At 54.8% G+C, this 24,860-nt stretch overlaps 2 protein-coding genes and 2 long non-coding RNA genes across 5 annotated transcripts in view; 2 read left to right on the plus strand and 2 right to left on the minus strand.

Annotated features, from left to right (window-relative positions):
• Positions 1-6,811, minus strand: part of LOC118910904 (cytochrome c oxidase assembly factor 8) — a 33,140-nt gene extending 26,329 nt beyond the window's left edge. The window contains exon 1 of one of the 2 annotated variants that reach the window (XM_036882494.2): positions 6,637-6,811. In XM_036882494.2, the coding sequence (XP_036738389.1) occupies positions 6,637-6,759 (123 nt within the window). In that variant the 5' untranslated portion in view covers positions 6,760-6,811. The remainder of the gene's footprint in view (positions 1-6,636) is intronic. The other variant, XM_036882495.2, reaches the window with a different exon arrangement.
• LOC118910905 (uncharacterized) lies at positions 2,989-6,630 on the minus strand. Its single transcript, XR_005024236.2, has 3 exons — positions 5,094-6,630; positions 4,236-4,392; positions 2,989-3,173 (listed from the first exon to the last, which is right to left on the minus strand). It is a non-coding gene; the product is annotated as an uncharacterized LOC118910905 (long non-coding RNA).
• A 71-nt stretch (positions 6,812-6,882) lies between the features above and the next one.
• Positions 6,883-12,487, plus strand: BAG5 (BAG cochaperone 5). Its single transcript, XM_036882493.2, has 2 exons — positions 6,883-7,108; positions 8,349-12,487. The coding sequence occupies exon 2, from the start codon at positions 8,377-8,379 to the stop codon at positions 9,715-9,717; it is 1,341 nt and encodes a 446-aa protein (XP_036738388.2). The 5' UTR covers positions 6,883-7,108; positions 8,349-8,376; the 3' UTR covers positions 9,718-12,487.
• A 6,154-nt stretch (positions 12,488-18,641) lies between these two features.
• On the plus strand, positions 18,642-24,070 carry LOC118910766 (uncharacterized). The gene is made up of 3 exons (XR_005024154.2): positions 18,642-18,942; positions 20,553-20,795; positions 21,487-24,070. It is a non-coding gene; the product is annotated as an uncharacterized LOC118910766 (long non-coding RNA).
• The last annotated feature ends 790 nt before the right edge of the window (positions 24,071-24,860 follow it).

Raw genomic sequence — 24,860 nt, forward strand, 5'->3', positions numbered from 1 at the left:
CAAATCCCAGAACATTTTCATCTCCCCAAAAAGAAACCCTGTCCCCGTTAGTCAGCATCCATGCCCCCACCCTGGCCACCACTGCTCCACTCTGTCCCTATGCAGCTGCCTATTCCAGACGTTTCCGGTGAGTGGAGTCACACCAAATGTGCTCTTCTGTGACTGGCTTCCTTCACTCCATGCTGTCAAGGCTCATCCAAATTTTAGCATGTGTCGATGCTTCCTATGTGTGTTGAATGATAATCCATAGGATGGACACACCACCACTTGTTTATCCATTCATCGGTTCAGAACACTGAGACCTGCTCCACTCGGGGGCTAGTATGAATAATGCTGTCATGGACATTTGTGTACAGATTTTTGTGTGGGCATATTTTTTCAGTTCTCTTGGGTGTATAATGTACAGAGGAAAAGAACTGCTGAGTCATATGGTAACTGTGTTTAACCATTTGAGGAACTGCCAAACTGTTTCCAAAGTGGCTGCGCCATTTTACATTCCTTCCAGCAGTGGAAGAGTCGGTTTCTCCCCATCCCTACTAACACTTGTTACTGTTCTTTTTTTTTTTTAATTATAGCCACTTAGTGGGTATAAAGTGGTATCTCATTGAGGCTCTTTCATTGATTTTTGCCAAATTCTTATATTACTCACCAACCCCTGGTTGCAAGGGACTAACTAGTTGCAGATACAAAGGTCACTTCAAACCAAGGATAGGATGAAAGTGAAGCAAGATCTATGTCAGACCTCACCTATTTGTAAAGGATGCGAGAAATTACCTTGCTGAATTGTGTAATGGCTTTTGAATACTGGAAGAACATTTCTTCAATTTTGGACTATTCAAATGTAATGGCAACAGACAAGATACACTTCTTCATTTAATCCATGTCACAAACATTTTCTCCTCACTTCCCTGAATCTAAACAATCAGGAAAACAATAAATCAAGCCCTGATTTGGGGCATTTGCCAATTTCCGTGGTGCAAATACCTCCACCGTGGACAATATCAAGCAGTGGTGTACCATTTTACGGCATTTCCACTATATAGGTACAATAAATGTAAATAACCTCAAAAGCAGAGATAATTGTAAAATGCAGTAAAACAGTATTTTAAGTATGTATTATCATCTTTAATGTAAGTATGTAAGCAACCTTTGGCAATGGCTGCTTATCAGCAATACTCCTGAAAATGTGTGCTGGGCAGGGATGGGAGAGAGAAGTGGAGAAGTGCACGCACAGCAGTCACCCCTTGAGCGTGGCCCGTGGCTGCAGGTCGCAGCCCATGCAGCTACCCCCCACCCCGGACACGCACCCACTGACTAGGTCAGTATGACTGTTTCATCTGCATTCGTCTCTTCTTGCAGATTCAAACATCTCTGTATTTGATAATGTTTACTTTTGCTAGTTCTTCTGAAGAGTCTCAGTGTCACTGCCCAGTAAGAGGAACAAAGTGGAGGGTTCCCAGTGGAGGGCCGCCAAGTCATTTCTGGTTCAAAAGGACCCAAGGGGCCTGAATGCATCCTTCCAGTGTGAAAGGGCCCTGATAACAAAGACATCCCCATCTTCTCCCTGAACCTGAACTATGCTACTCGCCGTCAACACTGAACACTGATTTGACACCAGCCTGACGTAAGCATCCTTGTTAGAAAGATGTAGCAGGGCTGTAGTACACAGATCTTTAACATTCTATCCATCATTCTAAAAACAATATACAATCACATTTTCTGTTTTTGTTTTTTTTTCAAGCCTCCTAAGAAACACTGCTTTGCCACAAATATTTCTGGACTTCTTGCCCAAAGCCTTTGCATCGGCTCTGTGTACATATTCTTAGAAGCTAAAGGTAACTGACACAAAAGCATCCATCCCCCAACACACACACGCACGCACGCACGCTGCAGGACAGCCCTCGGAGATGTCAGCTCAGCCAAAGCAAGGGGACGAGAGGGCGTGTTTCACCCCAACTGCTCTTTACCTGTTTTACCACCTTCCAGAACTGCACCCCAGGCTTTTCTTCTCAGGGGTTCCCTGTCAGATGTTAAAAGGAGCCACCCCCACAAGTCATGGCTTTTCTGAGCTACCCACAAGGCAAGCTCAAAGGGGCACCACGAGCATTCAGTCCCTTTTCCGCCTTTCTCTTAGTTACTGTTTATATAACCTGCTTCACTGTTCAACTTTGTGAACCAACTCTTTTCAGCCATCTTCAATTTTCCATTATAATTTGAGAGATTTTATATTCAACTGGGGCAGACGTACAGCTCCTCTGCTTTCCCCTATAAACACATATTCCGTCTTTCTTCACCCAAGAACCACTATTTAAAAGGGAGGAAGAAAGGGGCTTGGGGAGGAAAAAGTCCTTTTGTAAAAGAATCCCTCTGAGGTCTGAATATTACCATCACTTACGGCTCCTACAGCACAAACGCATGGCAGGGGCGTGCACCTGTCGTCAAATGCTGGAACCTCACAATTGCACAGGCCAGCGGCCTTCCCAGAGTGAGGAACTTGTGTGTTCCTACCTGTCCGAGTTTTTGTTAGTGTCTGGCGGCAGTTACGTCCGTTTTTCCCTCTTCAGCTGTGTGCAGGCTGCCCCACACCGGGTCTCTCTCTGTCCAGCTCTGCAGACCCAGCCTGGCTCTCCAGCCCTTCTGCTTTACAGCAGACTCCTGAGCTCTCCCAGTACTCCCCCCCGGGGCCTCTCCCAGCATTTGGAAGACCTCTCCGCAGCACCCTCCTTCCCAGAAGTGCTGGGCAACATCCGTGATGAAAGGAACAAGGGTCCTGGTCTACAGCCCCAGCTCTTCTGGGATAGGAACTGAAAGCGTTTACCTTCTTGTAGTCCTCGGCCTCCCATTCCAGACAGACCCCCAACAGACCCGCACAGCGCATCCCGCTGCGCACAGACACACAGCACGTGAGGACCTGGCTGCGCGTCTGTGCTGGGAATGCAAGGTTTGTTTAACATCAGAAAATCAGTCAGTCCTGATGGAAGAACACACCTCCAAAGAAAGTCTTCTCAAAAAGAAAAACGTCAAATCTGAATGTGGTCAAGGCTTTAGATTGCAGCCGTCAACGGACTGGAAAAACAGATCAGAGCGACATTTTCCAGGACACCATGGGGACGCAATCAGCAAGGTCCGACCGGGGGAACTCCGAAGGGCATGTCCTTCCCGCCCCCACACAGCTTTAAAGAGGAAGGGGACAGAGTCAAAACCTATAGATTAAAAGAGACCTAACAGATTATCAATCAGTTACAATCTGTAGACCTTCTTTGAACCCTGATACAAGCAAACTGGGAAAGAAAACATGACATTTCTTTTCTTTCAATCAGTAATTTTATTTCATTACTTTATAGTTGATATACAATATTATATTGGTTTCAAGACATTTATGGCATTTCTAAGATAATCGAGAAATCAGAACAATGCACATTTACTGGAATTAGGGAACTGTTGTATTTCTAGATGTGACAATGGTACTATGTTCATCTATTTTTTAAAATTCCGTATCTTTTAAAGATACATATGAAATACTTAGAAATGAATCACTATGACTGATATTTGCCACAAAATTATCTGGGAAGGGAGACTACACGGGGGTGGGGTGGGGGTGGGGGTGGTGAGATGAAGTAAACAGACATGAATGGATAATTGTAAAAGCGGGAGTGTTAGATACATAGTAATTCTTTATATTCTTCTATCTTTGTACATGTTTGAAATTCCCCTTAGGTAATAAATCATGTAGTACTCCCGGTTAACAGAATAAGGTGAAATCATGTAATCATTTCACTAGATAAGGCAAAAACAGCTGGTGATATTAGGGCCCTGGACTGAGAGTGGGCAGCTCTGGTGTGGTCCTGGCTCTGCTGTGTGACACCAGGCCAGCCCCTGCTGCTGGGCACAACTTCCTCACCTTTGAGACAATGCAGTTAAGCTACATGGTGTTTTTTCCAACTATTTATTGAAAAGCTTTTAAATACTAGAAATACCCAAGTTAGCTTTAAGTCCTGTGATTAGATTTCTCAACATCTTCTCATGTATCTTGAACCTCAACTTCCTCCTTATGATCCTGATTCTGAATCTACCCTTGGAGGGTTAAGAATCATTCTCCTTAATGAATATATAAGCAAAATACAAGATCAGACAGCTTCCTTATTTGTTATTTGTAAATATTACCTCTCCACGCTATGCTCCTGTCCTTTGTTCTTTTTGATCCAAAAACTACTGTAAGAAAAATTTTAATTCACTATTCTGTGGCTATAGGAACTGTAACATGCGCATTCCTTATGTGCAAGCATTATGATCCCGAGGAAATCAGTCCGTCCGACAGTGCCCACGCTTCCCCACCTGCAGAATGGGGATGATAACAGCGCCCACTTCATAGACTCACGAGGATCAAATAAGCTAAAATACACAAAGCATTTAGAACAGCACTGCAAATACTTAACAAATGTGACTTATCATGTTAACGACATTCAGGGCTACAAGCAAATATTACTGCATATAATGCAACCCATGAATCTCTAACTTGGGAGCTTATTAAAACATCATAAATCCCGATGTTATATTGAGGTTATAATGGACAAACCAAGAAAATAAATAAATAAATAACCTGATGCCCAGGCCACATACCAGACCAATCACATCACAACCTCCAGAGGTGGACCCCAGTACTTTCTAAAGTTTTCCAGATGAACCCAAGCATGCAGACAAGTTTAAGAACCACTGACGTAAACTACATAGATAAGGAATAAGCAAGTAAGAAGCAGCTAGAGAACACTTAAGAGCTGAGTTTTTAAGTTGGGTTTGGAAGGAAGAGTGGTGCCTAACTCCAAGTTTTATAATACTTTTCTATTAAAAACTGGTACCCAGAGATCAAAGCTGGGACTAAATTTTGTAGGTCCTAAAAGCAAGTCTCCTGAACTCAAGTGGGGAGCAAATAATTAAGGAGAAATACATAGTGTGACTAGTCATACAGGATTAAAATATATCTATTCAGATAAAGAAAGCAAAAGGCTTATGACTTATTACTTTTAAGACAACCTAATATTTAAAATCAAAGTCTGAAAGACAACAATCTCTCTATGCCGCAAGAATTTAATTACCCGGAGAGCCAGCCAGGAAGAGGGGACCAAACAACACAAAACACAAAACGCCCTGAGGAAGAGCTGCTCTCTTATGTTCCATACAGTACCTGGCACAATGGGGCACATGTCCTAAAAAAACAACGTAAGTCATAATGCTAGAACTGGGCAAGGGCTGACTCATGGGTCAGCTGCTCCACCTTGCAGAATCCTCACGCTCACCACCTGCACAGTTTCGGCAGTCTGGCAGGTGCGTGGCGCTGGCTGCTCAGTCACTTGGACTATAAACAAAAGGTACACAGAGGTCTCCTCTTGAGGATCAGACACAGGTAAGATTTATTTTAACAAAAAGCTGTATGAAATAAGGAAAGACTTGTGTGGGTGCTGTTCGTTTTCCCAGCACTAGCTCACAAAATAATTGAGGTTAAGTCCTCACCACTGGGGACAGTTGCCGGTTGGTGTCAGTTGCCATCCCAAAATGCCTTTTCAGATACCTGTTGAGTATCCTTCCGCCCAAAGACTGAGATGCTGGGGTGTGAGGGGCAGTTCCTACGTTCTAAGAACAGAAGTCAGAGCTGCAGCCACTATAACAGGGAATTGAACCAGGGAAGGGGGGGTCTGGGTAACAGCTGCCCTGGTAACTCCTTGTCTAAAATGTAAACTAGACAGAACTTCAAAGCTGCATTTATAAAAGCACATTAATAACAAAAGACCAGAAGAAATGAAAATTTATAATAAGCAGGCACATTTTGGTATTCTTAATTGGCTCTTCTTTATCTTTTTATTAATGTTTAAACCAGAATTTCCAGCCTCCTTCATTAATCTGTTGACAGATTATTAGTGTACGATCTTTTGTTTAAATATTTTATCTGCGGCCCACTCCACACAGGCAGTCACTATTTTCAGGGCACAGTTGGACTCAAAGACTAGGACTCCTTTAAGCAGAAAACATGCTTCCCCAAAAAAGTGCAATTCATAAAAACTGGTCACAATTCTGTGGCTACAGCCGTCAACTTTTGTGGCTCTTCGGCCTGTAATGAGCATATATGCACACAGTTTCCAAATAAGAAAAACAATTTAACGTTAAGTCCTACAAAATACGATGATAAAGTTTGCCAACGCTTGAAAGAAAGCACTAATAACCTTAACGAAGACAAAACACAAACCAAAAACAAAACAAAGAAATGCTGTAAACACCAAGAGCTTTTTAAATATACGAAATACTCCTGCTCCAAACAACAAGGCACGTACCGGCTTGCTCGCTGACCGCCACGTCAGCCAAAGTTCTGCCCACAGCGCGCGGCGCGGCGGCGGCACCCCCCGCTCCGTCAAGCCCCAGGGGCCGGCGAGACACGGGCGGCCTGGGGGCCGGGGCCGGGCGCCCCTCACGCGGAGGCCGCTCCGCTCCCCAACCCCTGCGCCCCAGGCGGGCCTGCCCGAGGACCCCGCTCCCGGGGCGCGGCTGCCGCTGCGTGGGGCCCGCGGGAGTCCCCGAGGCGCGGCCCGGGCCTGCCGCCCCTCGCGGCCACCCCTCCCGGCCCTCCTCTGCGGGAACCCCGCTCACCCGGCTCGGCGCAGCAGCCCCGCGCTCACTGCCCCGCTCGGGGCCGAGCTGACAGCCGGGGCCGGCGAGGGCGCGGCGGAGAGGAGGGAGGAGCCCCCTCCGCCCCGGCCTCCGCGCCGCCATGGCCGCAGCGCCCCGCTCCCGCGATGCACGGCAGAGTCGCGCCGGCGCGAGTGGGCTGCCTTACGGCACGGTCGCAAAGCCGGCGGCTGGGAGGAGAGCTGCGCGGCCAGGCGTGCGCGGCGGCGGGCGGCCGGACCCCGCAGCGGCTGCACCCCGGTCACGAGCGTTCCAGGCCTCGAGCAAGGCCGCTAGCGGCGGGCTCGGCGCCGTCGGGGTGCGGCGCCCGGGAACGTTTCCCCAGGGCGGCGGGAGTTCGGCCGGGGTGACGGCGGGAGTCCGGCCGGGTGACGGCGGCAGCCGCGGAATCACGTGCGTCGGCGGCGGGCTCGCCATGGCGCGGGCGACACAGGTGAGCGCGGCGGCGGCGGCGGCGGCGGCGGAGACCCCCGTTCCGCGGGCGGCGCGGCCCCGGAGCTCCCTGCCCCTCCCCCGCGGGCCATTGTGACGTCAGGGCCGGTGGGCGCGTCGAGGGGCCCGGGCGGGACTCCCGGAGCGACCGCTGCGGCCAGTAGCCACCGCCGCGGGCCCCCTCACCGGCCGCCCCGCCCGGGCCCCGCCGCGAGCGGCGAGAGGGATGCCGCTGGGGCCCCGCCCCGGCGCCGCTTCCCCTAAAGGGCCGAGCGCCCACCTCGCCGCCGCAGCTGCGGGAAGCCGGCGCCCAACCAGCCTGGACCTCGTCCGGGTGAAGCGCCGGGAGGGAAGGGCCAGAGGCGGAGGGGAGGCGACGCGGCGCGCCCTGCGTGGGCCTCCGCCGCGTGTACTCGGTCCGGACACCCACAGGGGTGGGTTTCAGCTGATTATTCACCCACCCACCCCCAGTCAGCCGTTCGAAGGAAACCAAGAGCATGAGCAGAAAGTCACGGAGCCATTCTGGACTGTTAACGGGAGTTGCCCCTCGGTGCGGGACGCTGGCGGGAGGGGAGCACGGCGAGGCCGGGGGAGGGGCGAGGCCGCGGAGCCCGAGGCGGCGGCCTGGCCTCGAGCGGGCCTTCGCGGGGGAGGTTTCTGCCTCTGCAGGGACCATCTGTGAGGTGCCGGAAGTGGGGGGAGAAACTGAAGTTCTGTAGAAACACATAAAGGAACGGAGAGGAACGCAGAAACGGAAGCTTTTGGAGGTGTCTGGGAACCGCTGGCATGGCTCTTCAGGGCCAGGTGGGGCGCTTAGGCGGTACCTTAGCAGAATGTCTCGCATTCCACCGAAGGGCCCTGCTGGTGCCAAAGAACAGCCCCAGTGCTTACACCCAAGACACTTAGGCTCTTTCCAAGTTGATAGTCACCTCGTGGGGTGCTTGTGAAGCGTTTGCTGCCCTTCCATTGAAGGAACTTGAAATGCACGGGCGCAGAGCTGCAGCTCATTGGGGCACTGCCGTCACCCTGTCCTTAATCGCTGCTGTGTTAGGTTGTACTGAGGAGAGGGGGTTGATGAGTCACGCTTCTTTCGTACTTGAGTGTGACTGTTTGGATTGCGAAGTGACAAACCCTGTTTCTAAACATATCTTTTTAAAATGAGAATGTTAGAAGAAGTTAATATATGATTGCCCTTCTGTAGAGACTTTGTGGTGTAATGAACTGTCCTTGTCATCTTTTAGTGCTTGTGAAACTGAACACAGCAACAGTATGGATATGGGCAACCAACATCCTTCTATTACTAGGCTTCAGGAAATCCAAAAGGAAGTAAAAAGTATAGAACAGCAAGTCATTGGCTTCAGTGGTCTGCCAGATGACAAGAATTACAAGAAACTGGAGAGGATTCTGACAAAACAACTTTTTGAAATAGACTCTGTAGACACTGAAGGAAAAGGAGAAGTCCAGCAAGCCAGGAAGAGAGCAGCGCAAGAGACAGAGCGTCTTCTCAAAGAGCTGGAGCAGAATGCGAACCACCCACACCGGATCGAAATACAGAACATCTTTAAGGAAGCCCAGTCCCTCGTGAAGGAAAACATCGTGCCATTTTATAGCGGCGGCAACTGCGTAACTGATGAATTTGAAGAAGCCATCCAAGATATCATTCTGAGGCTGACACATGTTAAAACTGGAGGGAAGATCTCCTTGCGCAAAGCAAGGTATCACACTTTGACCAAACTCTGTGCGGTGCAGGAGATTATCGAAGACTGCATGAAGGGGCAGCCTTCCCTGCCGCTCTCGGAGGACGTGCACCCTTCAGTTGCCAGAATCAACTCCGTGATGTGTGAAGTGAACAAAGCCAGAGGCACCCTGATCGCGCTGCTCACAGGAGTGAGCAGCAACGAGACCTGCAGGCACCTCTCTTGTGTGCTCTCAGGGCTGATGGCCGATCTGGACGCGTTAGATGTGTGCGGACACACAGAAATCAGAAATTACCGAAGGGAGGTAGTAGAGGATATTAACAAATTACTGAAATACTTGGATTTAGAAGAGGAAGCAGATACTACCTACGCATTTGACCTGGGACAGAATCATTCAATTTTAAAAATAGAGAAGGTCCTCAAGAGAATGAGAGACATAAAAAATGAACTTATTCAAGCACAAAATCCTGAGTTGTACCTGAGCTCCAAAACGGAATTGCAGGGTTTGATTGGACAGTTGGATGAGGTAAGTGCTGAAAAGAACCCGTGCATCCGGGAAGCCAGGAGACGAGCGGTGATTGAGGTGCAGACCCTCATCACTTACATCGACCTGAAGGAAGCCCTCGGGAAAAGGAGGCTGCGTGCTTGTGACGAGCCCCCATCGCATAAGGCGGTCTGGGACATTCTTGGAAACTTGTCCGAGATCCAGGGAGAAGTTCTTTCTTTTGATGGAAACCGAACCGATAGGAACTACGCCCGGCTGGAGGAGCTGCTCACCAAGCAGCTGCTGGCCCTGGATGCTGTCGACCCGCAGGGGGAGGAGCGGAGCAAAGCCGCCCGGAAGCAGGCGGTGGAGCTCGCCCAGAACGCCCTCGGCCACCTCGACCTCAAGTCCGATGGCTGGGAGTACTGAGCCGCGGCGCTCGGGGCGGCGGCTGTCATTCTGCGCCTTCCATGTACTTCCGTGTGTTTGTAGAGAGCTTTCAGGGCATCGAGCCCGAATGCGGTGGCTACGAGATAGCTCGGTCAGTACTGATGGTTTAAGCAAGTTTATATTCAGTATCTTTTGATAGTGCGAAACAGATATTATAGCACATTAACTTTTCCATTTGGATCATTATCTGTATGTTGTGTGGGGTTTTTTTTGTTTGTTTTTTAATCAGAAAATGGAATGGGCAGCTTTTGTAATTTTTAAGTGGGCTGTGCAAGCATTAAAATGCATCTATTTTAGGATCTAGGAGTAGACATAACCTCACGTGGTACTAGGACTGTCGTGAGGAAGGGGAGCACCTCGGTCAGGCGACGTGGGGCCCACGCACACGACCTGAGAGAGGCGGAGGCCCTTCTCTCGCACCCCTGAGGCTGGTCCCGCCCGGTCTGACCGCAGGCCGTCGTTCCTGTCCCGGTGGTCTGCACATTCGCGAGCAGTTTTTGTATGAAAACCGGTGTCTGTATTAACTCCCAAACTCTGCGTTTAGAGGGATGAATCTTATTTTTATGTGGGACATTAAGAAAATTATGAAAATTAGCAGCAAAGAAACCGCCGAGACTGCACTGAAGAAGGGATGAAACACCAGCTGACAGCCTCAAGTTGTTTTTGTTTGTAAAATCTGAACTTACAATTCCTTAGTAATTAGTAAGGATGGGAACTTGTAAATGAAGTTAATGAACCCTTAAAAAAAAAAAAAAGACGTCGTATCTGTAGTAGGATAATGAAAATTGGCGATTAGTTACCAATGTCAGGTTATGCTAAAGAGGAACAAAAATGTCTGAAATGTGGCATATGATGGGCTTCCGTCATTCAAGGCTGTTAACCGTCAAAGCAAACACCCTGGTGCCGCTCTGCAGTGAGGAGAGCAGGAGCCGTCGCGGCCCCAGGACCGGGTCTTCGTGGCTTCCAGAGGAAGTCGGCGGGCGGCCGCTGGCGCCTTCAGCCGTCCCTCTGGGACCAAGCCGAGGGCTGCCGGGCCCCTGCTGTGCCGCGGGCTCGCGGGGGCGCCTCCTGCGCCTGAGAGCCGGCACAGGCTACCAGTGCAACGTTTCTTCTACTAAAGGGTATGCATGTTTCTGTAAATATTTTCGGGAAATTCAATTTTATGGTTGCCTGTTAATGTGAAAAAAGAATGTCCCTGATTTCTGAAGTGCCTTGATACCGTGTTGGTCCCAGGACTGCAACTACCAGATTCCTCTCCATCACGACTCGCACAGAACCGCGAGAGTACGTCTTTTGAACTCTGTAGTAATGTTTTCTTCCTGAGATGCGAATTTGCATAAACAGCTGAAAGTAAGATAAAGGAATAGCCCTGGTACCTGAAAGATAGTAAAAGTGTGGCCCTAAACACATTTTCACTTTGTCCCAGAACCGCCCGATAATTAAGAGCCCTTTGCTATATCTTTGCTACCAGAAGTGTTCTAGGTGCACTGGATAGTGGGGTTGGGGGGCAGTTGGACTTTGGGAAGTGAGCCCCCCCACATCTGTACATCCAGCCCCCGCAGCTGGGGCCTCTCTCAGTGCACGTCCTTGTGGCCAAAGTCACATTGGGATTCGTTTTCTGTACGGTAATTTTAGGGTGCTCTCCCAGTCCTGAAGGGTTCTGATTCAAGCACTGCCTCAGTCATACAGCTGGGAGGTCAAAGCTGTGCTGACCTCAGGCCTGTCCCGCAGGCTCTACTTCATTCTCAACTTCAGATTTGAAAGTCAGAGCATTTCCTTTAGAAGTATCCATTCTTGGCAAACAGGTCTTCCGCGACCTTTCTCCGTAGCTTCTGTAAAGATGCCCTTACTGCCATCTGCCAGCCCTGTGAGCTGGGGCTAGACACCCCCGGTCAGCTGGATTGCTCATCCATACCTTGGTCATCAAGATGATCGAATCAGCCTTGAGTGACCGGAAAGACCTGACATTTTCAGGCTGTTCCAGCGCCCTGTACCTGCTTGCTCTACCCCGTGATGAGCCCTGGTGACACCTGAGGTAGTTTTTACCCCCCATCATTGGGAGCTTCTTGTCTGTGTTAATATGGGCAGCCACCTGTAATTTTAAAATCAGGCTTATAACATTGTATCATGTTTTTATGCTCCTGATATGAAGAGAATCTGTAATAGAAGTAAAACCTACCCCCTAAAAATGTTTGGCCGTGGGTCTGCATTAAATGGTATAATCCGTGTTCATGGAAAAAAATGGCTGGGAATGTTTGCTTTCTTCCCCTACATTCAGTCAGCATTGCTTTCAGATCACCATCCCGAGAGTCAGTCACCCTATAATGAAGTCGGTATGAAAATAAATTAATGAATATGTCTACTAAGTACAGTTTAATGCTTTATTTTACTAAAATGCCTTGGTTTATTATAATTTAGTATGTTTGTTTTTCTGATTTGTTTTACTTTGCCAATTTTTACCTAATGTTTGAGGGTCTAAGCTTATCCTGTACATGCAGGGATTTTTAAGCAAAACTTTCTAGCTTTGACCTCGCCTGGTATTTTTCTCTTAAGAATAATTGGAGAAACACTTGCCATTGATTTTGATGTATAATCCAGCTGTGTCACCCGTGTGGCAGTTCCTGTCCCCTCAGTTGTTTGACTGTTGTAATAGTATGTCAATTTGGTACGATTTTTAAATATACACATTAGTATACCCTTAATTACTAATGAAATAAAACCTCTTAGCTTATCTTTGCTGTGGCGAAAGGAGAGAGTCTGAGGTGTGAGTTCTGTTCTGATGTTGTACCTACACAGTATGACTGAGTGTCGGGGTGCCAGAGCGGGCTGGGCCTGGGAAGGCGGGCTCCCGGGCTCCTGAGGGTGGCCCTGGTTTGAGGAGGTGGCGGCGCAGAGCATGGACCAGGGTCCGGTTGCACGTGAAGGGGCATCTGTTCCCTCTGAAATGACCCAGGAAGGGTGGAGGCCAGAGATGGGCCACCACACCCAGGGAAGATGGGTCCTCACACGCTGCTCCTCCAGGAGGGCACCCACAGGTCCCAAGCCAGCCATACTTACAGTAGGAGGAGAAACTGGAAGGAGTTCCAGAAGGACCTAGTCTCTGGAGGAAAGCGTTATGTTAAGATGTGCTGTTGAAACTCATTCTACGGAGGTGTTGCGTCTCCGGCCGAGCAGTCCCTACCCGCCGCCTCCTGCCCGGAGCGTCCTGTGCACCTTGGGCGGTCCTTCGTCTACTGTAAACCCATTACGTGGGAGCAGGAGCTTGTTTTTTCTGTTTCTGGCTTTTTCCTGCAAGCGATTTTCTGTTGCCGTCTCTGCCTGCTTATATCTAACAGGTGCTCCAAAGAGATGTGCAGACGGTGCCCTCAGCTTTGCAAATGTGTGGCAAGCAAGAACAGAAGCAAAAATAATTTGCACAGTTCAGAAGTGCTCTGGGGGAGAGCTGAAATTTTCTCGGTGCTCTGCCACACAGAGAGGCACGATGCCACAGTGGGCTTCGGCTACTTACAGACAGAACCAGAGTTTCTCAAGCTTCTGTGTGTTTAATGCTGTGCCAGTGGTTGGGAAATACCCACCAGACTGTTAGGCAGAAGAATAGATATGAGCTGGGTGGAGAGAGAATAGGGCTAGTAAAACCCACTAGGTGGGTAAAACTAGAGGGCCGGAAAAGACTCACAGACCTAATGAGTTAATCCGTCAAAGCTCAAACAGTCAGGAGCAACTAGGCCTCAAATGTTTGAATATTCCTCAGATGAAGTATCTCAGCACAGCCCATGTCTTCATTGTGTCAGTTAGATCATGCCGTTGTAAGGTTCACTTTAGCCTGCTGTTAGACCCAGCTTATTCTTTAACTTAACCTATGTGCTGTTTTTGCTCCTCCGGCCCCTAATCAAGTACTCTGCAACCTGGCCAAGAGAAGCAGCATGATTCATTTAGCCAACAAGCCCAGCTAGAAACAGCGTGGTAAAAACAGGAAAGATTCCATCTTAAAGCTGAAACTGCATTTTAAAACCCAGTTAAGAAGTAAGGTTCTTGACACACTCTGTAGCAAACAGACAACAGCCCCCCTTGGGAGCAGGGCAGGCGGTCTTGATTGATATGCTCCCAAATGGAAGCTGCTATCCTAGGAAGGAAAGAATCAGCAGTAAATTTCTTGTGTTAATTTTGCAGAATTACCTGGATAATTACTGATAAGAGAAGAGACTTAATGTCTCATCAAAGATGAACATTTTGGGACCACTTACAAAGTCTAAACTCCCTAGCCCTTTGTCACATTCCTGAAAAATCCTTAAAAGGGGGAACCCCCAACCTTTCAGGACCCACCTCCCTCTGAGGTCACTCACGCACCTGCGCTAAGTGTGTAGCTTTAAATAAAACTTAAACCTTCCCGTGCCTCTTAGCTCTGAGGTGGCCGACACTCCCCTTGCTCCGAGTGTGCACCTTTTTGCCTTAAATAAACTTCTCACTGCTCAATTTACAATGTTTTGTCTCTTCCCTTTTCCAGAGGTAAGTGTCTTACTTTGCTTTGTCATTCTAATCCTCCAGATTTCAGCCCAAACCTTCATTCTGTCCTATGTAGGGAGGGGCTGCTGAGGGCTCAGATCTGGGCTTGCAAATTATCGTCACCCCCGCCCTCGCCCACCCCCGGGGGGGCACTGCAGTTTATACGGTCATGCTCTTTAGGAGCCTGCCTGAAAGTCTCCTTTTCCTCTAGGAAGTTCACAGATCATCTCACACCATCCAGTGCTCTGTGGCTCCCTGAAATCCTGGGGTTGGGGGGGGGCGTCAGTTCCCACGCCGCGCAGATCCGAGTGGACCCTGGTCGCCGGGTGACACTGGCTTAAGGAGCTGGCAGGGGCTGTGCCCCATGCTAAGCAGCAGTTCAATGTACGCCCTTCCTCACTCTGATCCGTCCTTCCCTGACACTCGCGCTTTAATGAATCCCTTCCTCACCTTGTACGCTGCCCCCCTGCATCTCCGAACCGACTTCCTCCCAACTAGACCGTATCATCCCAAAGGCACCACATCTCTTTGAGGCAGTAAAGGGCACGATGACCCAGCCACTCCAGGTGTGTCCGGTGCGTGAATGCCAGGACGTCAGGAGAGCAGCGAGGTGCTGAGTGTGTGCTAGAGAGCGAGCAGTGGACACCACAGGCCAGGGAGGCTGAGGGAGGGGGCTCGGTCCCCTCGAGGCTGGTCGGAAGCAGGATGGGACCCCTGGGGTGGGCTGGGCAGCGGTGCCGCACGGGCTGAGGGATACCGGGCTAGCAAGCTTGGCTCTTGCTTCCAGGGTGCAAAGGTGTTAGCAGGGGTGCAACTGAGGCCCAGTGCAGGTCTGAGGTCACCCAGGCTCACGCATGTTGGGTGGTGTCCAACATTGCTTCTGCTGTAATTTCAACATTTCATTTTTCAATCTGTCATTGGTTGAAACTTCCTATGTGCCTGGCCCTGTACAAACATTTCACATGCATGTTTCATTCTCGGAACCATTCTGAGGCAGGTTTGGGCACCACCTCTATTTCACAAGTGATTTGCACACTCAAGATCACACCCAAGCAGCAGCCAGAGGCCGCACGGCTAATAGGAAAGGCAGAAGCGCTCAGTCTCGGACAGCAGGAAGCCGCACAGGCCCCTGCAGTCCGCCGGGAGGGCGTGCTCCTGCCCACAGAGGTCTGCGCTCCTGGAAGGGGTGCAGTCTGGGCATCGAGCTCTATAGAAGCTCGCACACTTGCTGGCCCTGGAGGAGCAGTTGGGAGCTCAGGCTGGAGTCCAGGCGGCTGAAGTGGAATCTCACTGAGTTCCAAACATCAGTAAACCACAAGTCCCTTTTAATGGAAAACGTTACGAGAAATAGTCTTGATAGACCAGCATCTTACTCTGTGCCAGTCTTTCAGTTGTGAATTTTAACTGGAAAAGGTATATCCTTTCAACTTACCCCCAGAGTGAAGTCGCTATTCCCCTTCCTAGGACTTGGAGATCTTTCCAAGTTGCCAGCAGCCGGAGACTCCATGTGAGCAGCTCTGTATTGTCCTATACCTTCTTCACTCTGTGGTGGCAGCAAATGGCTGGTTTAATCTGTGTGGTAACCCTTTAAACTCTTGAACCATTTCCCTGCAGACACCTGGTTCCCAAACAAGCACTGCTAGTCTCTCTCCGACCTGATGGTCCTCCCTCGTCCCCCAGGGCACCCAGGACATGGAGCTGGGTGGTCCTGAGTGGCTCTGCCCAGCCTATGTTGGCTCTGCCGCCTGCGTCCGGAAGCCTTCCCACCCAGCGCTCTGTGCCTGCCCCTTCCCCTGATGGCTCTCAGGGCCCACCAGCTCATTTGTCACTCCCTCCCCAGGCTAAGGTGCCTTTAAAGGCAGAACCATCTCTTCATCCTTGTAGCCTCAGGCCCTGGCAACAAGTGGCAAACAGACAGCTTTGGGTGAACTCCTCTTCAGAAATAGTGTCCTCTGCTCCTGGCCGATAATCTATATTCAAAACAACTTATTGAGTAAGTGAACAGGAAATCTCAGATTTTAGATGCTTCATAAAGTTTAAAGTCAGCTGCCTTTTTGCTTATCAGGATTCAAAGGACCTTGGTCCACTTACCTGCAGCCAGGATCTTGGCATCCTGTCAGGGACTCACCTTATGCCCACCTTGCCCCCTGGGTGGGACTGGACGTGCCCTGTACCAAGGCCCTCATGGTGGGAGGGCAAGTCAGGTGAACTCATTGCCCCCTCCACCTCCAACCAGCTGCCCTTGGCTGAGCACCCTGCTGGGTGAGAAGCCGAAGGGACACGGGCGGCTCCCACACAAAGGAGCCCCCACAGCACACTGTGGCCACCCCTGTCCCTTCATCTTCCTGGCTAGGCCTCCCCCTCTCCACCTCGGGTCACTTGGGTTCCCTGGGGAGGGTGCAGGACAGAACTACTGCCCCCTGCTGCCTGGTCACAGGTGGAAAGGCGGCCTCCTGATGGCTGTCCCTGCAGAAGGGACCAGCTTGCACGCTGCTCCTGGGTCCTCAGCACATCCAGGCCTACCTCTGAGCAGCCAGCAGCCACCCCTGGCTTCAGAATGGACCACGTGAATGCAGAACGCAGTGTGAACCAATAGCGAGTGCTGGCCGCCAGATCAGCCCATGCAGCTGGTCCAGTCCCGCTCCGCCATCCGCAGGGGATCCACAGCGGGACCATTCACCGTCTCCAACCAGGAAGACAGGGGACTTTGTTCTTCCTACATCTTCAGTACCTAGAACAGCACCTGGCTCACCCAATAAATACTTGTTGAATGAATGAATGAATGGAGACAGTATGAATCATGGGAGTTGGCAGAAGGGCTACCAAGGGGCAGGAGAGTCAGGGAGGGCCTCCTATGCTCCACCTGCAAACTTCCATGGGCCGCTGTCCTGCAGGCTGAGGGATTGGCAGCCCCAGATGTGTCCCCATGTCCAGGCAGAAGGCAGACAAGGGTAGTGAATCATATAGCCCAGGTGTGACAAGGATCGTGCTAGGAGACAGGGTGTGCGTGTACCCCAAATGTGTGCTCCTGGGGTGGGGCACCTGTGCTGGGGAGTCCAAGAATGCCCCTCTAGGGGCACACCTGAACCCTCCAGGTGGGAGACCTCCCAGGGAGGGAGCAGCAGGTGCGGAGGCCCGGAGGCCCAGAGCCCGGTGCCAGGCATGCTTAGCAGGGAGCAGGGGACGGAGTGGGGGGAACGGGGGGCCAGGGATCTGGGGGGGTGCCCTGGAGCACCGGGGCGGGATCTGGGCCTTCCAGGACTAGGTGCTTTGTTGCTTACTCACCCTGGTGGCAGTGATGGGGGCTGAACTGGGAGCAAGGGGGACAGGGACAGGGGCCAGCAGGGAGGGCAGGACACCAGGAGAGGGGCAGAGTGTGGGACCCAGGGAGAGGATCTGGGGAGGCAGTGAGGGCGGCACCAGAGGGGGGGGACTGTCTGACAGTAGGAGAGACTAGTCACGAGAACAGGGTCACAAAAGCAATGCAAGTGACAGAACCCCTGGGTCTAGCTACATAACAAAAAGAGCAAATTATTGAAGATGCAAAGAATCTGATGGGCACAGAGGCCAGCCATACCCACAGGCTGGGGGTGAGGGACCTGGCTGCTGGCTTGTGGGCCTGAGGTCTTGTCCCGGACCATCTGCCAGGCTTATGTCACCCTCCACAAATGCTGACTCAGGCAGGTCCAGCACTCTGGGTGACCCTCGGCCTTACTTTCTCTGGGAGGCCTGGGTCCATCTTCCCAGAAAAAGGCATCTTCCTGCTCTCACCCCCAACCCAGCCATCAGAGGAAAGGCAGGTGTCCTCCATCAACACGACTACCCTGAGGTGCAGCGGCCCCTGTGGTTGGGGCCAGGTGGGGGCCAGAGAATGTGCAGGGCTGGCTCCCACGGGGCCTAGCTGGCTGCAAGAGGGGCCGTGGGTCCCTGGGTGGGGGCAGGATTGCATCCGGGGCCAGAGACTCTCCTAGAACAGAAAGTCAGGTACAAGCGGCCCTTTGGGACTGGCCCCTTCCTGGGGAGGCTCCCTCATGTGGTCCAGGCCACTGCAGCTCCACCAGGTCTGGGCTGGTTACTTCCGTGGGTGTCCATCCAGATGCTAGGCCTGTGCCCGGGCAGGTGCCCCAGGGGGTCCCTCCAGGTGAGACCCAAGAGGCCTGTCTGCGCCCCACTGTGTGCAGGACCTACTAGGCGGGGTGGAGAGGGAGGCCAACAGGCCCGCCTCGCCATCCGGCCTTCCACCCAGCCGGGCCTGGGCGGTGGCGCCTTCGTGGCGCGCGGGGGTCCCTTGACATTGGGTGTCTCCTGAGCCCGACGTGTATGGTTTTTTGGAGCGACGGCCGCCAGGCGGCGCCCGCGGCCCAATTTTGCGGCGCTCGGCACCTCCCAGGGCGGAAGGAGCAGCCAGAAGCCCGGCAGGGTGGCTGCGAAGTGTCTGCCTGGGCCCCTGCCGGGCGCACCGCCCTCACGGTGGTGGGCAGCTGGCCGCGGCGCCGCCGGGCTGTGGCTTCTGCCCCGGAGCGGTGCGTGGTCATTGTGCTGGGCTCCTTGATCGCTTCACAGTCGAGGGTCTGGGTCAAGCCTGCGGTTCTTGCAACCTGTGACTCTCCCTTCGGGTTGGGTCGTCTCAGGTCCTGGCTGGCCACCCACCAACAGCCCACCTGGCACACGCCATCGGGGTAGAGCCTTGTGCCCTGGCAGGTAAGAGGGTGGTCCCTGGTAATTTGTGCCCAACCTTCATGCCCAAGCCAAAGCCACTTCCTGCAAACACCTCCCCACTGGACCCTCGCGGCTCTGTGGCGCGCTGGCCTGGGAGGGATGCCCCCCGGAGCTGGATGGTGACCATCCCATTCTCGGGCCTCAGTCCCACCGGGGCTCCTGCGATTTGAGGTCTAGGGCGGGAGGGCCGAGAATGGCCATGGAAGCTGGAGAGAAGGAAGGAGCTGGAAGGTCCAAAGCAAGTGTGGGGCCTGTGCCAGGGCCTGGGCCCTCGGGGGCAGGAAAGGTTACTGTGTACAGTGAGAAGGGAGGCTGGGCTTCCCCTGGTGCTCCTGGGCACAAGGAGCCCCGCCACGCCCCATCTTCCAGGGCTACTTTTCCCTAGCAGGTCTCCCAGGGCCTGTCCCAGGCCAGTGGGGTCCCCCCACTGCACTGTAGGGTCAGCAGCAGGCAGGACAGCTCAGGTGACCATGCACCAGGCAAAGGGCACCTATCACCATGCAAGGCAGGTGGCAAGCCTGGGCAGCAGCAGCCCCGGGACCATGGCCGTCCCCGCTGCGACCTGTGACCCCAAGCACGTCCCGCTCCGGCCCACCCCCCACCCTCCGTGAAGCCCCTGCCCAAGGGAGCTTCGGGGGTCTCTTAGCACCCAGCACCTCCTGCTCTGTGCCAGGCCCGCCTTTGAGAGCACCTGTGGGCATGCCTGACACAGCTCCATGCCACAGACACACTACATGCCTCCTGGGTGCTGGGCTGGGGAGGCTGTCCTGCCAGGTAGCGGGCGCCTCGGAGGGAAGCCATGCACAGTGGGACCCCGTGTGTAAGCCCGGGTGCTCTCAGGCCCTCGTCCCAGACCTTTTTACTGAAGGGTCGGCTTTGCTGAGCATCCAGGGCCTTAACCAGGAGCCTTGGGATTCTAATGGACCTACCAACCCCGGAGGACAGAGGCGCTGAAGGGTGCAGCCACCAGCAGGCATGGTTACAATCACTAGTTGGGGCGCCCCTGTTGGAAAGGGGGCTGTCCTGTTTCCCACATGCCCTCCTGCCCCTCAGGAGCCAGTCCCACACAGACTCGAGTAGACTTTGGGGCCACCCTGTGTTATCAGACAGGGAGGCTGAGGCGGGGGATCAAGGGGCCCAGCTGTGACCCTGAAGGGGTCTGGGTGTCCTCAAGCAAGGAGCCCAGGACTCCTCCCCCAGATGCCCCCCCAGGAAGGCACCTGGCTCTGCTTCTCTCCCTGCCACCTTTGGTGGGGTCCTCACTGGCAGGGGCTCAGGGATGCTAGGGTCAGCTTACCTCCCCTAACACCCAGACTCTGTCCTTTGACATCAATTTTGCAGCACGAGGGTGTCAAGCTGGGCCCCAGGGCCCTTCTGTGCCCCAGGCCTTAGGCAGGGCAGCTGCCCACCAGTGCGCCTTGCTCTGCCCGAGAGGTCGGCAGTGGTCCCTACTTTGTCGTCTGGGGCTGAGTCCAGTGAGGCACACAGAGCCCCAGGGCACCAGCAGCTGCCCGGTGGGCAGGAGCCCTGAGGCTCCCCCTGCACACTCAGGGCCCCCTCTGAACTCGGTGATGCTCATGTGTCCCCTTTAGGCCACTGTGTCCCCTGAATCCTGGGCCTGCAGAGCCCCTCGCCCGTCTCCCTGTCACGCGCAGGTGGATACGGTGAGGCTGTCCCCGCCAAGGCCTCGGAGGCTCAGCTCTGCCCTCCTGGGGTTCCGCCCTCCTGGGGTGAACACGAAGCCCTCAGGGACTTGAGATGCAGGGCCGCTGAACACCATGCATGTGTAACCAGGTGGGGCCGAGATACTCGCACAGTCCCCCCGAGGCCTGCAGGTGAGCACGGTGGGGGGCCTGGAGGCTGGGAGCGGCCCCTTACTGGGATGGGAGGGACGCCTGGTGTCCCGGGAACAGGGCCCAGAAGGAGGCCTGTGCAGCAGCGGCCCCATGGCAACAGGGCGCACAGGCTGGCCTACTTACGCCCGCCCCGCCCCTCTGCTCCTGGGGGTCACGTGCCCCAGCCCTCTGGGGCCCTCCCTCGGCTTCCCTGCCCACCATGGGAGCTGGATGGATGCTGGCCCGGGCCTGTGGGGACTGTTTCCTCCTCTATAGACGGAGTGGGGCTACAGAAATGTCCAGTACCCAGTAGGTGCTCAGCCACCTAAGTTCCCTCTCTGGCTCCTGGTGGGCTGTGAACCCAGTGGTTTCCCAAGGGCTTTGGAAGTTTCCAGCCCCGGAAATCTGGGGTCTCTGTGCTGCTGGGGCAACTGCCAGTCCCAAAGGGCTCTGTGACCCCGACCAAAGGCCTAGGCCAGGCCAGACAGTGTCTGAGTGGGAGGGGCAGCCAGGAACACTGCGGACAGGTCCCCACGCTGCCCATGCACCCCTCATGAGACAGGCCCGCGGGGGCCGGTGACCCTCGCCCCCTCAGATGCCCTTCGGCCTCCGTCGTGAGCTTGGCCGGGATGTGGGGCCGGGCGTCATTCTCTGAGGGGGGCCCGCACCTGACACGCAGCCCTGCTGGCAGCACCAGCTCGCCTGTGCCTGCCTCCCGCATCCAGCCTGACCTCTGGGACCAGCTCTGGGCCGCTGACCCCACCTGCGGGAAGCCTGCCTGGCCTGGGGCCCTGGCACACCCGGGGCTGTGCCGATGGGGACTCTAGGGTCTAGGGGGCTCAGCAAGCCATCAGAAGGGAGCCCAGCATCCCTGGGCCAGCCCAAGGAACTCCCTGGGTGGCCAGTGCTGCCTGGACCTGTGTGATGACCACATGGCCCTGCCGCTATCAGCCACCATTGGCCACCCCAGCTCAGCAGGGTCTCACACAGGAGCATCTCTGGAGCAGGGCTGGAGTCCCAAGAAAGGCGGGCCAAGGGCCAGCAAGGCTGTGAGGGTGCTTTGTGGAGCACCAGGCCCTGGGGACAGGAGGCCCTCGGCTCTGCAGGGTGTGGCCGTCACCCGACACCAGGCGTCAAAACCCCTATTTTTTCCTGACTTCATTTGGAGATCCAGCCAGGCTCATGGGCCTGCTTGTGACCTCAGACCTGGGCACATGCTAGGCCTCGGTCTGCCCAGGGACAGACGCAGCTGTGGGCGCGAGTGTGTGCAGATGAGCCGCTCGCCGTCCTGCCCTGCTCTAGGCTGTTCTATCCCCCCGGGCGGTGAGCCCCGCTCCTTGCCCAGTCGTTCCCTCCTGCGGGGCCCAGGGGCCCTCTGTGGAATGAATGGAGCAGGACAAATCGCTGAATGACACTTGGAGGGGCGCAGCTCATCGCCCCTATGTAAGTGGGGGCCAGGGTGGCTCCTGTTCACGTGGACACAGCCATGTGTGTGCCGCTCCAGGCTCCGGCTGCAGATGCCCTCCCCGCCCCCACCACAGCCCCCGCCTAATTTATGCCATGAGGGGGCTGGCCACTAGCTGGTCCCCTGCCTGGCAGTGGCTTTGTCCCCAGGCGGATTTCCAACGGCCGCCTTTGGGAAGAAAGGGCCCTTCTATGGCCGGCAGTGAGGTCACCAGGAGGGGCTGGGCGCACACACAAAGGCCATGGCCCCCCTACCCTGCCCTGCTGGCAGCTGCCTCTTTGTCCCCTGCTCTCAGCCTAGCAGAAACCCCGTGGGGCCCCAGCTCAGCCTTGGGGAGGCCTGAGCTGCCTCCCTGAGAGGGGGGGGACAGAAGCAGCCCCCTCTCCTGGCTTTGCTCCTGATAAGCGACAGCACCTGTTGGAGTGCACACCACACCCCAGATGCCATGCTGGGCCCAGGGCGGCTGTGGGGGCTCAGCCTGGTGGGGAGTGTGGGTCCCCAGGACAGGCAGGGGTGGCAGGCTACCAGAAGGGCAGGCCTGAGGTGTCGGGAGGCAGCCGGAGGGGGCAGGCAGCTGCTCCCTGGCCTGGGGCGGACATGGTCCTGGGAGGGACTTTGGGGCTGGTGTTCCTGCCCTCAGAGGCTGAAGCCTGCATCTCCCGGGATCCCATGACCCCCCGCATGTACACTCACCATGTGTGTGTGTGTGTGTGTGCAAACGTGCATGCTTGTGTGTGGGGGGTGATGAGGGGCTGGCAGACTGGGCACCCCTCGGCACTTCTCCATGTGGCTCTGAGGAAACCCCATGCCCTGGTCAGGGAGGTCCTGGGGCTGAGGCGCTAGGGAGGGTTGCTTTGAGGGCAAAGGCCTGGAGGCTGGACCCGGGAGCTCAGTGACCACCGAGCCCCTCCCCAGCGGCGGGCAGCCCTCAGCCCCAGAGCTTCTCACCAGTCTCCCCACCAAGGGAGGAAGCAGGGCCTGAAGGGGGCAAACAGAAGCCCTCACCTGGCCCCAGACAGACAAGGCTGGGCTGGGCACTGGGCAGCCGGGGGTTCTCCAAGCTGGGCTGGAGCTGGGGGTGCTGGGCCCAAGGCCTGGGGTTGGGGCAGGTGGCAGAGGCCTGGGGTCCCACCCAGACCTCTAAGCTCTGCCCAGGGCCCTGTGAGGGCTCTGCCCTGGGACTTTGGGGCCAGCCAGGAAACAGAGTCAGAGGAGACAGAAGCCAGGAGGTGGCAGGCAGGGAGGGCCACCCTCTGGCTGGGTGCCCTGCTAGCAAACTTGGGTCACAGAGGGTGCTAGGGCCAGTGTGGGGCAGGCGCCCGGCAGGCAGCACACCCTCATGTCCTGGGAGGGAGAGAGAGCTGGGGATGCCGGGTCCTGGGCCCCCTTCCCGTTGCCCGGTGCCTGGAATGTCCATTGTGCCCGTAGCCCAGCAACAAGCCTCGGTTGCCCCCGCTTCCCCACCCCTGAGCCACAGTCGGCATTCCTCGGCAGGGCCCGCGCCTCCGCAGGCCAGGGCCCCCTTCCCCGAGTGTGTCCACTGGCTCAGAGCTGTCAGCGTCCTGCGCGTCCAGCATCCCGGGTGGCCAGGCGGAGTGGTTCTGCCCACGGCCATGGGCTGGCTACTTGCTCTGATGTGCTCTCTTGAAAGCACAAAAAGTCCGTGGTCTGACCTCGTCTCATTCCCTGGTTCCCTGCTAGATCCTGTGTACCAGCAAGTGTTGAACAATAGCAACTACCTGACACTAGGCTGGGCAGCCGGCCTGGGAAGGAGTGGGGGATTGGGGGGGCCACACAGGGGATGGCCTGGGAAGGGGTGGGGGTCGGGGGCACACAGGTGTATACATTTGGTCCAGGACTCCTTGGGCTGGATGGTTAAATGGGTGCCTCCTGTTCTATGTGAACTATACTGCAATAAGGCTGATTTCTAAGCCATTTTTAGGGGGCATGGGATGATGTCAGGCCTGCTGGAGGCTGTTGGTTGGGGGACAGGGGGCACAGGGCTGTGGGGGTGGTCTGAGGAGGGGAGATTGGAGAGCCCAGAAGAGGGGCTGCCTCCCAGAGCCGAGGGACAGCACCTCCTCTGGGGTGGCGCCCCGCTCGCCCCCGACCCTGTGCTGCCGAGGAATGGAGGGTCCCAAGGGCCAACCTCAACCAGAGAAACGCGTTCCTGGGTCTGTGGCCATCGGATCCGCACTGGGAGGCGCAGGGAGCGGCCGGGCCATCACCACCCCTGCCAGGGACCAGGGACCTGTCTCCCCCACCTGCTCCGCGGCACGTCACCTGCCAGTGCCTGGACCGCCCTCAGACCTGCCGGGAAGCTGAGACTCTCCAGGCCCGGCGGCCCTGGAAGGGAAGGCTGGGCGAAGCGGCCGAGGGCCTCTGAGAGGGCAGGGAGTTCCGGCTGCCACCTTCCCTGCCCGGGGTGTCTCGAGCAAATAAATGGTTGAGAGGGTCTGGGGCCTTTTTCCTTCTTGTTTTTTTCGGAAAAAACTTATTATGGAAAATGTCAAATTCAAAGGCAGAACTGTGCAGGCCGCAGGTCGAAGGAGCACCTGGGTTCATCTCCCCTGCCACCCCACCCAGGTTATTTTGAGGAT

The sequence above is a fragment of the Manis pentadactyla genome, chromosome 11 (genome assembly GCF_030020395.1).
Source record: "Manis pentadactyla isolate mManPen7 chromosome 11, mManPen7.hap1, whole genome shotgun sequence".
NCBI classification, from domain to species: Eukaryota; Metazoa; Chordata; class Mammalia; order Pholidota; family Manidae; genus Manis; species Manis pentadactyla.

What these genes read in the sequence shown, in the direction of transcription:
- BAG5 (XM_036882493.2), top strand. Translation starts at nt 8,377, where the DNA reads ATGGATATGGGCAACCAACATCCTTCTATTACTAGGCTTCAGGAAATC.